General features: G+C 35.0%; 2 protein-coding genes across 2 annotated transcripts; both read right to left on the bottom strand.

Annotated features, from left to right (window-relative positions):
* Window positions 1-2,881: 2,881 nt before the first annotated feature.
* On the bottom strand, window positions 2,882-3,861 carry LOC117631982 (pathogenesis-related protein 1-like). Its single transcript, XM_034365341.1, has one exon. It carries the CDS (start codon window positions 3,634-3,636, stop codon window positions 3,118-3,120), a length of 519 nt encoding a protein of 172 aa, XP_034221232.1. The 5' UTR covers window positions 3,637-3,861; the 3' UTR covers window positions 2,882-3,117.
* A 1,229-nt stretch (window positions 3,862-5,090) lies between these two features.
* LOC117632660 (lysosomal Pro-X carboxypeptidase) lies at window positions 5,091-9,157 on the bottom strand. The gene is made up of 10 exons (XM_034366205.1): window positions 8,582-9,157; window positions 8,310-8,496; window positions 8,000-8,133; window positions 7,803-7,915; window positions 7,569-7,692; window positions 6,888-7,040; window positions 6,616-6,771; window positions 5,875-5,954; window positions 5,736-5,785; window positions 5,091-5,598 (listed from the first exon to the last, which is right to left on the bottom strand). The coding sequence occupies exons 1-10, from the start codon at window positions 9,014-9,016 to the stop codon at window positions 5,459-5,461; spliced, it is 1,572 nt and encodes a 523-aa protein (XP_034222096.1). The 5' UTR covers window positions 9,017-9,157; the 3' UTR covers window positions 5,091-5,458.
* Between the last annotated feature and the right edge of the window lie 2,903 nt (window positions 9,158-12,060).

The raw sequence follows: 12,060 nt of genomic DNA, 5'->3' as shown, positions 1-12,060 counted from the left end.
TGACTCTTTAATTCAATTAATGCAATGTTATGAAAAAGAATCAAAATATGTGAAAAATGTCTATGTATTTATTATCTGAAAATATAAAATGCATGTTTTTAACATTTTCAATGTATGTTTTGCTTTTCCAAAGTAAAATTAAACGTTTTAAAGACCCAAAGTCAACTTACCAGTCCTGAAGAGAGAAAAAAAGCTTGCAACTTTGATGAGTAAGTTTGACAAGGCTGTTGGAGAGTTTTTTATGATATGGCTCACCTATTTGAGTATCCCAAAGTGTTTGAAAAGGCTATTGGAGATGCTCTTAGAATCGGACTCTAAACTGTAGAGTTATGTTGGTGTAGGTTGTCCACTACTAATTGTGATGAGGCCCTTTAAGTTGAAACCTCACACCTAGAAGCATACTAGGTATAACCCCACTCAAAGTATTGGACTTAAATGGGTAAGGTGTTAGTAAATATCGGTGCATGGTTCAGACAAAGTTGTGGGCTCATATAGGATCCGTGACACAACAAATTCCCACATTAATTTTCATATAATTTGTGTTTATATCATATCTAATTGGCCTCTCATGCCATTACACGTGGAAATGACCTAATACCAAGCAAGGCCCAGAAGCCCAAGCTGGCCAGTCTAGCCTTATGAGTTGTGGGTACCCTCGACACCCACTACCAATTCTATAATGGCCAACCCTCAGACTCACAATCGACAGTCAGTAAGTGCGCTAGGCACCTTCTGCCGATTCAGCCTCTCGGAAGGTATCTCGCAAGAATCCATTGGGTTCCTTATTGGTATACTTTTTAGGACACGTGGCAGCCCCCGAGACTATTCCCACGAGTCCCACATAGAAAGTTTACACCAAGAAGAAGCCCAAAACCTCTATAAATAAGGTATATTGCCCCTAGGGCACAAGGTAATAGTTACTAGACATTCATGCCCTTGCTTTGTCAATAGCTAACTCATCTCTCCTTCTGCTAACTTTAGCATCGGAGGGCTTTCAGCCGGTACCACACCAATACCTTAAGTCTTATCTATTGCTCTTCCCTTTCTTTGTGCAGATCACCTTCAGCTTGCCAAAGAGAAGTGCTTACCGAGGGCAAATCAAATCACATCTCATATTTAAGTTGGGTTCACTACTGGTCATCTAGTTTTGAGCACTAACAATTTGTATTTGGATTAAATACAATTTTGATCAATGTGTTTATGCCTAAAATTTATTTTAAATATATGGGGTTTTAATTTCAAAAAATTTGTCACAGAGTTGCAAAACATCAACAATTTAAGCCATTTTCATCAATTTTATACTAAAAAAATATTAAAATATTCATTAAACAATTATACTTAATGCATAATATGTGTGCCAATTGGCCTTTTTATTTTATTTTATAATTTAACAAATTGAATAAATTTTTTTGAAAAGAAAATAACAAAAAGGAATGTGGGTCAAGACGGTTGAACCTATTGTAATTATCTTATTTTTCTTTTCATTTGAACTATTTTTAGTTATATTGTTATACTATTTTACCCTAACTATATTACACTTTATTTTTTGAGATTTCTAGTTAATTCAGGGTATTTTCAGAGATTTTAAATGTTTCACTTTCAAGACCTTCTTCTTTCATATATATATATATACAGTCCTGATCTCTTGGACCCATGTAGTCCAAGAGATTTATGGTCACTCACCGTTGGATGTAAATTCAACGGTTCACTTATTTATGACTTGAATCGGGTAATAATCATTTATGTCATATTGCATTTATATATATCATTTTGAACCATTGGATTAATATCCAACGGTGGGTGACCACAATCTCTTGGACTCCTGTGGTCCAAGAGATCGGGACTGTATATATATAAAGTAAAAGGCAGAGAATGGTAAAACATTCAAAATGTCATAAAATGTCTTTGGTTAATGCAAATATTAAGAATTGAAATTATTAATTAAATGAGGATAATATAGTAAATTCACACTTTTTCATGTTAAAAAATAAAAAATAAAAATAAAAATAAAAATAAAAATAAAAATAAGATAATGGATCCTATTTTTATAGAACACAACTACCTATTATCGTTTTTAATTCTAAAATAAATTAAATTTAAAAAAAAAAAAAGCCTCTCGCAGGCGCGGAAGTCTGTGCAAAGAGGCTAATATATATATTTATAACAATAATATTTTAAAATACAAAAATGAAAAAAGGAAGGGAGCGATTGAGGCATTGGGGAAGATGGGTCAGCCATCACCCCAACCACCAATCCCCACCCAAAACCACATTTCTACCTCTTCCCATAATTATTTTGTGTTTGCTATTTTGAATTTTGGTTCCGGTGCATTGGGATTTCAAAGTGGCGACTGGGTATGGGTTGCAATTGGCGAAGGGGAAGGGTTGTGTTGTGGAGGGAGTGGGGGCAGTGGGAGGTGTGGTGCTGGAGTACCATATAATATTCTATAATTTCTCGTGGTGTTGGGCTGTTTGTTTCTTTTAAATGACCTTATTTTATTATTAAAAATAATTTTATAAAATATTAAAATAACTATATTTATATATTTATCAAACATAAATGAATTATTTAATAATTTTAATAATAAAAAATTGACGGAAAGGACTAAAATTGAACTAAAATAGATTTTTAGTATAAACACAAAAACATCACTCTGTAAATATGGTGAACATCACAATTGCCAATCTGGTCCATCAATCACAGCAGCTGGATGATATATTTCAACAGTGAGATTTATGATTCCTCTATCCACAACATAGCTCAAGATACCAAAAAATAAAACCCAGGATTTTATTTCTGCCTCTAGAATCTGCTGCCCTTTGTTCACAGCAGAACCACTAATTGAATTGTGAATATATATAGTACTACAAGCATGGCAATATATAATTGTTGTTTTATTCGGCACTTCGATTGTGAGGCCAATTTTGATTTCTTCGTAAACTTTTTTACATATTATTATTCATTTTTCCTAGCAATGGAAGTGCAAAGATCTCATACACAAAGCACACCATCTCAATCATCTCCTTGTAATAATTAACTCTTAAAAGATTATTGGTAATGACACAATAATTAACCCAATTAATTATAAGTTGAACTGCATGCAAATCGTAATCACGTCTAATAGGGCTTCTCTCCAAGCCAATTCCCTGGAGGATCATAGTTGCATATGATGAGCTGCCCTCCTCCATTTGTGCATGCAGCACGAGCACAGCCCACACGCTTTGTGTCCTTCCACACAATCTGCGTATAATGCCCACACATCTGCCCAGGGATGCAACTATTGGTCTTGTGATTATAAAACTTCTTCTCATGAGACCACGACTTCACCGCGAACCTCCCTCCCCACAGCTGCTTCCCGCCGCCCCAGAAGATGTTTTCGCCGTAGGGCCCGTTCGAGTGGATCATCACGCACCCTGAAGCCGCTCTCAGGTTGACGTACTGCCGAGCAAATTCTGCCAGCTTTTCGTCCCACTCCAATGGCGGAAGCCCTATTTGATTTCGTGCATTGTTGTGAACCCTCAAAAAGTCATGTGCGTTTGCGGTTTGGACACGGAATGGAAAACGAAGAGCTTCTGTGGCTTGCAGCCATATGTTGATGCATAGAAAAGCTAATAAGAACTTCGCTACGCTTCCCATTGAGCTTCTTGTTCTTTTGGAATTAATGGTGCTCCTTGCAGGGGTTTGCGTATTGTATAAATAAGCTGATCAGAAGCCTCTCAAGGTGCTTGAAAATGGGATGTGTGCAACAATGAGAGATAACGGAATAACTGATCATTTGTTAATAAGGAGAAGACATATCTGAATGAGCCTGCGTATTGGTTTACGTTCTGTCAAGATTTAGCAAATTTGTTTAACAACATTAGTGAGTTATAACAAATTAACGTAATTATGTTTCTCAATTAAGTCCAGTTTTATTAGGTCATGGGGATACAAAATTAGGCGGCAAACCTTGGCCGCGGAGAAATTATTGTATGGTATTACGGTTGCGTGGTATAAAAATCATCTACGTGTTATAATATGAAAGGACGATGCATATGGAGTTTAGATTTTCTCACTTTTAGAGTATAATATATATCAATCAATATTATATTAATAATACAAGTTATACTGTGTCACATCCTCACAATATCTATGACATGCTTAATTATTTAATTCTACGTATCACAGTTTGTATATATGTAATACATAATTTGCATTTTTTTTTATTAATTGTTGATAAAACGATATTCTAACTAATCTAATGGAATTGTTAATTATTTTCAAAGATTTCTACGATAGAAACGCAAAGGCTAATGTTCTTCATGTTTGTGCTATTCAAGCATTCTGTTTTGCAGATTTCTATAATAGAAATGGAAAGACTACTGTGGCAAGAGTCAACATCAAGGATTTCAAGACTTGTAACATCACTGAACCATATTATACGTGATACGGACATTATAAGTATCAATTAAAATGACCTCGCAATTTCTACTTTATTAGTATCAAATCAGAGCAATCTATGAAGGGACAAAATTTAACTGTTTGTGTGAAAAATCATCTCTAAACTTGGTTGAAGTACATTATCTTAACTTGCAATGTTGTTTCTTAATTGTTAGGGGTTTTAGTTTGTGGGTAAAGTTGCTTCCTTCATCCGTAATTTAGAACCGAACAAATCTAGAATTGGGCTTTTTTTTCGCCAGATCTAGCCAAAATCCTTTTCGGCCTAGGAGGACGTACAGTTCTCTTACTCTGAGCCAACTTCCCTTCTTCATTTTCAAACCTTGACATCAAGAAAAACTCATCAATTTTCTAAAAGGAAAAAGAAATTTTTTCATGTTACCATTCGAACAAAGCAGAGTTGAGCTAATCATGAATTAGAGAAAAATGGAAGATGAGGGAAACCGAAATATGGGTTTCTCAGGAGAAACTTTTCGAACGGGTTTGGCCTTTTAATATGTCAAATAGTTTCAACTGTTGGATCTAACTTAATATAATCATATGGCTAAGATAAATTTGGTCCCCACATATATTTACTTTTAAGTCCTTAAGTGAGTGGGACTTTTCATATTAAATATGAAAAATGCGCTTAGCATATAAAATATTTCTACAAATGTAGAATACCGATATATTTTTATTGATAAACAAACAAAAGTACAAAGCAACGACGTGCAGAATATGAATAAATCTTCTCTGGTAACCAAATGCAACAACATGTTGAATTGATTTGGGGAGAATCACGAACCACCCAAAATGATTAACCCCGATTCAACAACTAGAAGCACATATACTCAAACCTGCAATACATCTGTTTGGGGTTGGTCGAAATTCAGCAAAGTTGTCCTTCCATTTCTTAAAATGAGAGCATCCTTTGAAAGAGGATTCAATATATACACCCAAGTGTTGTAAATTTGGTGGTGGTAGCCGTGCAAACACACAAAAAACGAGGGCTGAGAATTTACACATTCAAATTTAGAGACCCCTACATGTCAAAACTTGATTTCCTTTCTTGATAGAATTTCTCTAACCACCCTTCTATCAGCTTAATTTCAGTTGCCCTTTGCTCTACCAACCATTCAGGATCTTCTTTCTTTGAGAAACGCAAATCTATGTGGTGGGCACCTGATAATCAAAAAACAAAATAAATGAGCAGTTAATGGCTTCCAAGCAATTTTTTTATTTTTCTAAGTGCTCTGCTCTCAGATGACAACTATAAAACAGATACATGGTTGGCTCCAACTGTTTAGAGTAGAAGATACCTTCTTCGGCAACAAGAGCAACGATAGTTTCTGATACATTCTGCAGGACACTGTGATAGATATCATTAACAGCCATTAGAACTCAAATAATGAACTTTTGATGGCAATAGTTGTTGAATCAAATAAAAAGAATGGTTACCTGCCACCACTCCATGGATCCAATAAGCCATTGGAGAAAATGATATTGCTTCCAAACGATTTCAAGGTGGCCTTAATATCCTTCAAATTTAATGCCCAAGAGTATCAGTATCAAACTATACAATTTGAGAAGGTATGAATCATATGATTATGTCAGCACCAATGAATAGGAAAAAGTAGCTAGAGGTACATGCTGTTGTTACCCACATTCTAGGAAGTAGTTGCTTCAAATGTTCAATTTCGAGATTTCAAAGATTGAAGTTGTAATAGATGTGAAAACAACTACTTTGAAACACTATAAGATCGGAGGTCAATAAACACTAGGAGATCGGAGGTTAAAGGTTTCTCTTGCATGGTAAGTGACAATAAGTAATCTAAATTATACCCAAAGTGTTCAAATTTATTTTGATCAAAATATAATGCCAGACCAGTAACATTGCAGCAGATTTATTTTGAAAAGAAAAATCATCCTCTATTAACTCATAGGAGGTTACACAATAAACTAAGATAATTATGTGATGTAAGAATAGGATGTCTACCAAACACTATCAACTATCAACCCAAGGAAAAGATAGGATGAATAAGGGGGAGAGATAAGATCATTATGCAATGAACGAGTACACATAGACACTATTTCACACCAAGTAATTAATATTTAGCAACAGGGTTGATCAAATGATCAAATGAAAATATACTTTGAAGTGGAAAGGATAAATAAATTCATAATACATCATCCTCTTACATGTCCGCCAAATTCTGTTGTGATCCATGTAGGCCTTGGTTTCACATTGTGATCCTTCCAGCACTCCTCTTGAAAAGAAGAGAGATTATAATCATAGGTTTGAAACATGCTTGCATCCCGGCTACTAGCCATGGGCATAACCATCTCTGTGCAAGCCTGTATAAAAGAAAGGAAATAACAGAAGACATTCTATTACAGGAATTTATGAGTACTAAATTTCAACCGTATGTTAATTTAAAAAAGAAAATACTATCACTGTAACACTGATAGACCTGCCAATTCCACCCATCCGTGCCAACGTCGGAATCATCTTCCAGCTCAAAGCATTTAGCTTGTCCAGTGTAATTGTAGAATATGCTTACACCTTCAAATATGCGCTCCAGTGTGCTAGTCCCATCAGGACAACCATCAATCTTTCTGCAAACCTACTACAAGAGCTAAATGACTTTTTGATTTGCAGCAGAAGCAAAAACCATTGCAGAAATCTTGCTAGACATTTATTCAAAAGCAGCACAACCCCAAAAGGGAAGACTAATTTCTGGTCTTAATTCCTAAGATAAGATACAAATAACAAAAGCTAGCGACAGACTATACTGGAAGTGGCAATTATTGGCAAACAACTTAATTGGAAAAAACTTTTTTTTTGTCATGGCGTTGCAGTTGAAGAAAACATAAACCAATGAGAGAAATTATTTAATCATCAAAACAGAAATAAATAGCACAGAACCTAACTTTCTACATTATTTGAGACAGAATATTATACTTGAAATAGATATGCAGAAGACACCCAGGTATGCGGAAAAAAGGAACTTGGATGCACCGAATTTTCCTTTCCTGGATTAATAATATATAAAAAATTGCCTTTGCACATTTCGGAGTGGCTGGCAAATAATAGGTTTCTAGTATACTCACTACGAAATCATGTCTGTGCTGCGAGAAAATGACCAACTAACCTCTTTTATCGGGTGTCCTGGCAAAGGCATTACAAATTCAGCAGCATATGGGTAGTTCACCATTGCTAAATAACTATACGCGGACTCCAACCAATTTGCAAGATCATTGGTACTATTTAGTTCCCTGAAAAATGGCTTTGATCAGCTGAAACTCAGTGGCCAGTGAAGAAAGACCATTTTCATTCACCACTAGGAGGATAAAAGCAAATGCAGTAAATTGCACAGATTCCTTACCGACATAAATGGAAAGTTTTTGTCAGCTGGCGAAGGCCATTTTGCTTCTTACCCTCGGTTACCAATGTATCCCAGGACTCTTTTATAGTGTTAAAGCAGCTGCTGCTTTCGCGCTAGGGATATAAGATGGAGGTTATAATTCGTCACCAAAAACACATATATCATGAAAAATAAGGGAAAAGAAAAACACAAGTTACCCTGAAACCATTAGAAACGATATCGTAAAACGTTTCTGGTGGCACAATATCTTCAAATTGAAGAATTGGCGCCGAAGAAGCAAGTGCACCAATTGCAATGTGAGGATACTTAAGCCTCATCCAGGCTGCTAACACTGTTTTCAAAATCAAAGCATGAAAATGACATCCCACCAAAGAGACCATTTGCCTATTTGTGCTAATTCTACACAATTAATGCAATTGAATGAATATATCACACATTTTTATAATTTCAACAAAATCCAAAATAACAGTAACTTTCACCAAAACAGAGCATTACAAATTTACTTACTTCCGCCATAGGATCCACCGAAGAGCACGACGGGGCAACCTTCCGCCCGCAAATTTCGCTTGAGCTCCGTGATTAATACGGCAAAATCAGCGAGGGCTTGCTCGGCAGTGAGAAACGACAGCGTACTGGCATTCTTATACGCCTCGTCTTTACTCCCATACGGCATGGACTCTCCATAGTACCGGTGCTGCCAAATTCAGAAAGCAAATTAATTTTTGGTCTCTGACTTTCTTTTCTTTTGTAATTTTCTTGGGAACCAAACATAAACTTACTTCGGGAAAGAGGATCATAGCGCCAAATTGGGGGGCGACTTCCCAGACGAAGCCGGTGTTTTCGGCGAACCATTCGATGTCACCTTCGTTGCCGCAGTAGAAGAAGATGGGGCCCAGTCGCTGTGGGCCCACCCAGTGCTCGGTGTTGATAAGGTACCGCTGTTGGAACCTCGGGGAATCCGAGAAGCTGAAATGGTCAAGACGCTGAGCGAAATATCGTGTTTCGTATCGGATTTGTGGTTGCTGTTGTTGTCGTTTCGGTGGTTGAGGTTGCTTTGGTGGTGAAGAGCTTGAGAACTTGCCCAGGAAGCGTGGGGCCCATCTGGAGGAGGGGAAATTGGACAGTCGTGATGCAAGTGACAGTGGAGATGAAGTGATGATGGTGATGAAGAGGAGGAGAGAAAGAGAAAGATGGGAGTATTTGGGCTTTGCCATGTTTGCTGTTTGAAGAACTGGACTGGTTCCTGGAGAGCTGTAGCAGCTGGAGGGTCAGCTGGAGGTGGAGCTCAGGTGGGTGTGAGAGCAGCCTAAAGTAAAAGCGACTAGTAAATTTAGAGTTTGATTAATGTGATTTGACACGTGGGATGATGTTATTGGAATCATTTTGTGGATACTGTTAAGTATTGACTAAGAGGCTAAACGAACACCACATCAATCTTGGGCTCTGGCTGTGGTTTCAAAACGTTTCAAGTCCAAGACATGATTATACCTTTGGGCCAATGAATCTGTTTTGGGCCCAAAGGTAATTATTATTATTATTATTTTTTAGCTAAAAAAAATCATCGTACGATATGATTATACATTAAATAAAAGGAAACTATGTTTAGGAAAGAGATTATAAAAACAGGAGCTTCTCCAATAAGATTTGTAATTAAGGACTCAACTATTCATACATGACTAAAATTAGAAGTCTTTATCTAATCTTTTTTTTAAAGCAACATGATAGTATTTTTATTGATATGATGATCACAAGTATAATCGGGCTATGTAGCCTACCTTCTCAACCACAAGTGAAAAAAGGAACGTTGTCCCTGATCGAGCACCCATCATCCCTCCAAAAACATACACGTAATAAACTACTCATTACAATCCTCAAACAAAACATCAGTAATAAATTTGGAGGTTACTTAAACCAATATGTAGTGCAAAGCGAGCAATACAGTAAGCCACATCATTGGTGGATATGCATATAAAAGGTAACACATTTTATATTTATGCTCGTGCATGTTTTGGACATGTAAATCTCTGTTCTTCTTCATTTTGACCTTTTGGTTATGTAGATTAAAAGTCAAATTCAAAATTTAAGAGTTACAATGGCTAAAATCAAGGACTTTTAATTTGTTTCCATGATTTACCTTCAATATTAAAATAGCCATATAAAATAAGTAATACATGCAAATTGCGCATCGATTCAATAAGTTCAACACAATGATTTTTTATCCAGCATTTTTAGCATGAAATGGGCCCCTACTTTATATGCAGTCTTTGTGTCCTTGTTTACCATGTTGGGCTGGTAAACCTTACTCCACCGTGCCTCGTTTCATTGATCAGTATTTATTATTTCTGCTATTTCATAATTCCATCATGTTTTAGGTAATTAAGTTATCGTAATGGAAAGACTAACACAGCTAGAGTAAACAAGGAAACGTCCATGCACTGCAACCTTACAGATGCATATCATGTGTGGCATGGAAGATATAAGTACCAATTCAAACGCCCATGCTCGTTTTACTTTACAGTCGGTACCTTCTCCAAGCATTGCCAAAAAAGATCACAATTAGCTTTTTGTGTCAAAAATCTTCCGTAAACTTCATGTAACTAATTATTATACCTGTGAAAAATCACCCCAAATCGATTGATACCAAACATTTTTGTTCACATAAACCAATTAAATATAACAAGACAGAATCAAATTAATGGAATGCAGAGAAAAGCAAGTTCAAAAAGGGTTTTTTTTTTTTTTTTTTTTGCTTTTTTAATCAAATATAAACTTCATTAAATAAATTTTAATAATACAATCAAAGACATCAACATGATATCTAAAGTATCAATCCCAAAATGTTTGGTATCAATTGATTGTCAAAGTAAACAAAACACACATGTGAACAATGAACAATTTCAACCCAGTGAAAAATCACCCCAAATCGATTGATACCAAACATTTTCACATAAACCATATAACAAGATAGAATTAAATTAAATGGAATGTAGAGAAAAGCATAGTTCAACAAGGTTTTTTTTTTTCTTTTTTGGATCAAATATAAATTTCATTAGATAAATTTCAACAATACAATCAAAGACATTAACATCATACCTAAAATATCAATCTCAAAAGGACAACAAACTAACAAAGATTTTGATTCCATATAACACCACACTATCAATTATCTGTTTAGATTAAACAAAACAAACACTAGATTTGCAAGACGCGGTCTTTACTTGATGAAGTGATTAGGGATTTCAAATACAACAATTAATTAGAAGCAAATGGTAATGAGATTTGTGTCAAGACAATATAATTCACAAACTAATAATAAGACATAATTGTGAGATCCAATCACAGTCATTAGAAATGTGCTAATCTAATGATTTAAAACTTTTGTAATAAATACGGTTATATGAATTCGGCCATATATATTAATATATAATTTTCAATGATGGCCCTTGAAAAAACCTAAAAGTTATAATTTGCACGTCTTTTACACATTTTTTCATGAAGTGTAAACTTCAAAAGGTTTTCCCTATAAATTTTGAAAATGGAGTTAGAATCTAAACACTAGGTTTTCATGAAGTTACAAATTTTTAAACACTAGGTATGAAAGCTGTATATAGTTGTGGCAATGACAACAATATTGATGCCTACACTAGAATCTAAAGCATATTAGGTTTGTATACTTGTTTAGTTATAAGCCAAAAAATTGATTAATTACTATGATGAAACAAATCACTAATAAGTATTCCAACCAATTCATTTTGCCTATTTTAATTTTTTAACACTTTTTTTTTTTTTTGGTTATGTAAAATTTATATCTTTGGAATATTTGGTGGCTTCACTTTGTAAGTTAATATATACGGTTAACTACATGAAACCCTTCAAACTAATAGGCATTTTTCAATTTCATACATGATTTGTTGGAAATTTACAAACTCATATATACAGTTAACTACTCAAAAATCTATAAAGACCCTCAAAACCTAAATTGTTACAACTACAAAAATCAAGCCTATTTTCAATTCCTTTGCATAATTTCATAAGTTCTGCCCAAAGAATCTAATACTTGGGCTTTGATACCAAAATGTCACGACCAGATTCCAAAATAAAGAATATTCCCGAATCATGGTGTGGGCCATACCATAATCATAAGAATAAAATCCTACAACCATGATATGATGAGAAATAGAGCCACAAATAATACAAATTTACTTAACAACGCAAAATTAGAGTCGCAGTAGCTTGTAGTTAAATACACACTAAGATC

The sequence above is a fragment of the Prunus dulcis genome, chromosome 6 (genome assembly GCF_902201215.1).
Source record: "Prunus dulcis chromosome 6, ALMONDv2, whole genome shotgun sequence".
Taxonomy (NCBI): domain Eukaryota; kingdom Viridiplantae; phylum Streptophyta; class Magnoliopsida; order Rosales; family Rosaceae; genus Prunus; species Prunus dulcis.
Note: the sequence above shows the minus strand (reverse complement) of the source record. Positions and strands in the feature narration are given on the sequence as shown.

What these genes read in the sequence shown, in the direction of transcription:
- LOC117631982 (XM_034365341.1), bottom strand. Translation starts at nt 3,636, where the DNA reads ATGGGAAGCGTAGCGAAGTTCTTATTAGCTTTTCTATGCATCAACATA.
- LOC117632660 (XM_034366205.1), bottom strand. Translation starts at nt 9,016, where the DNA reads ATGGCAAAGCCCAAATACTCCCATCTTTCTCTTTCTCTCCTCCTCTTC. An exon ending in CGGTGGATCCTATGGCGGAA is followed by an intron (nt 8,134 to 8,309) that starts GTAAGTAAATTT and finishes TTTTGAAAACAG; the next exon opens with TGTTAGCAGCCTGGATGAGG. An exon ending in CAACAGAATTTGGCGGACAT is followed by an intron (nt 5,955 to 6,615) that starts GTAAGAGGATGA and finishes TTAAATTTGAAG; the next exon opens with GATATTAAGGCCACCTTGAA.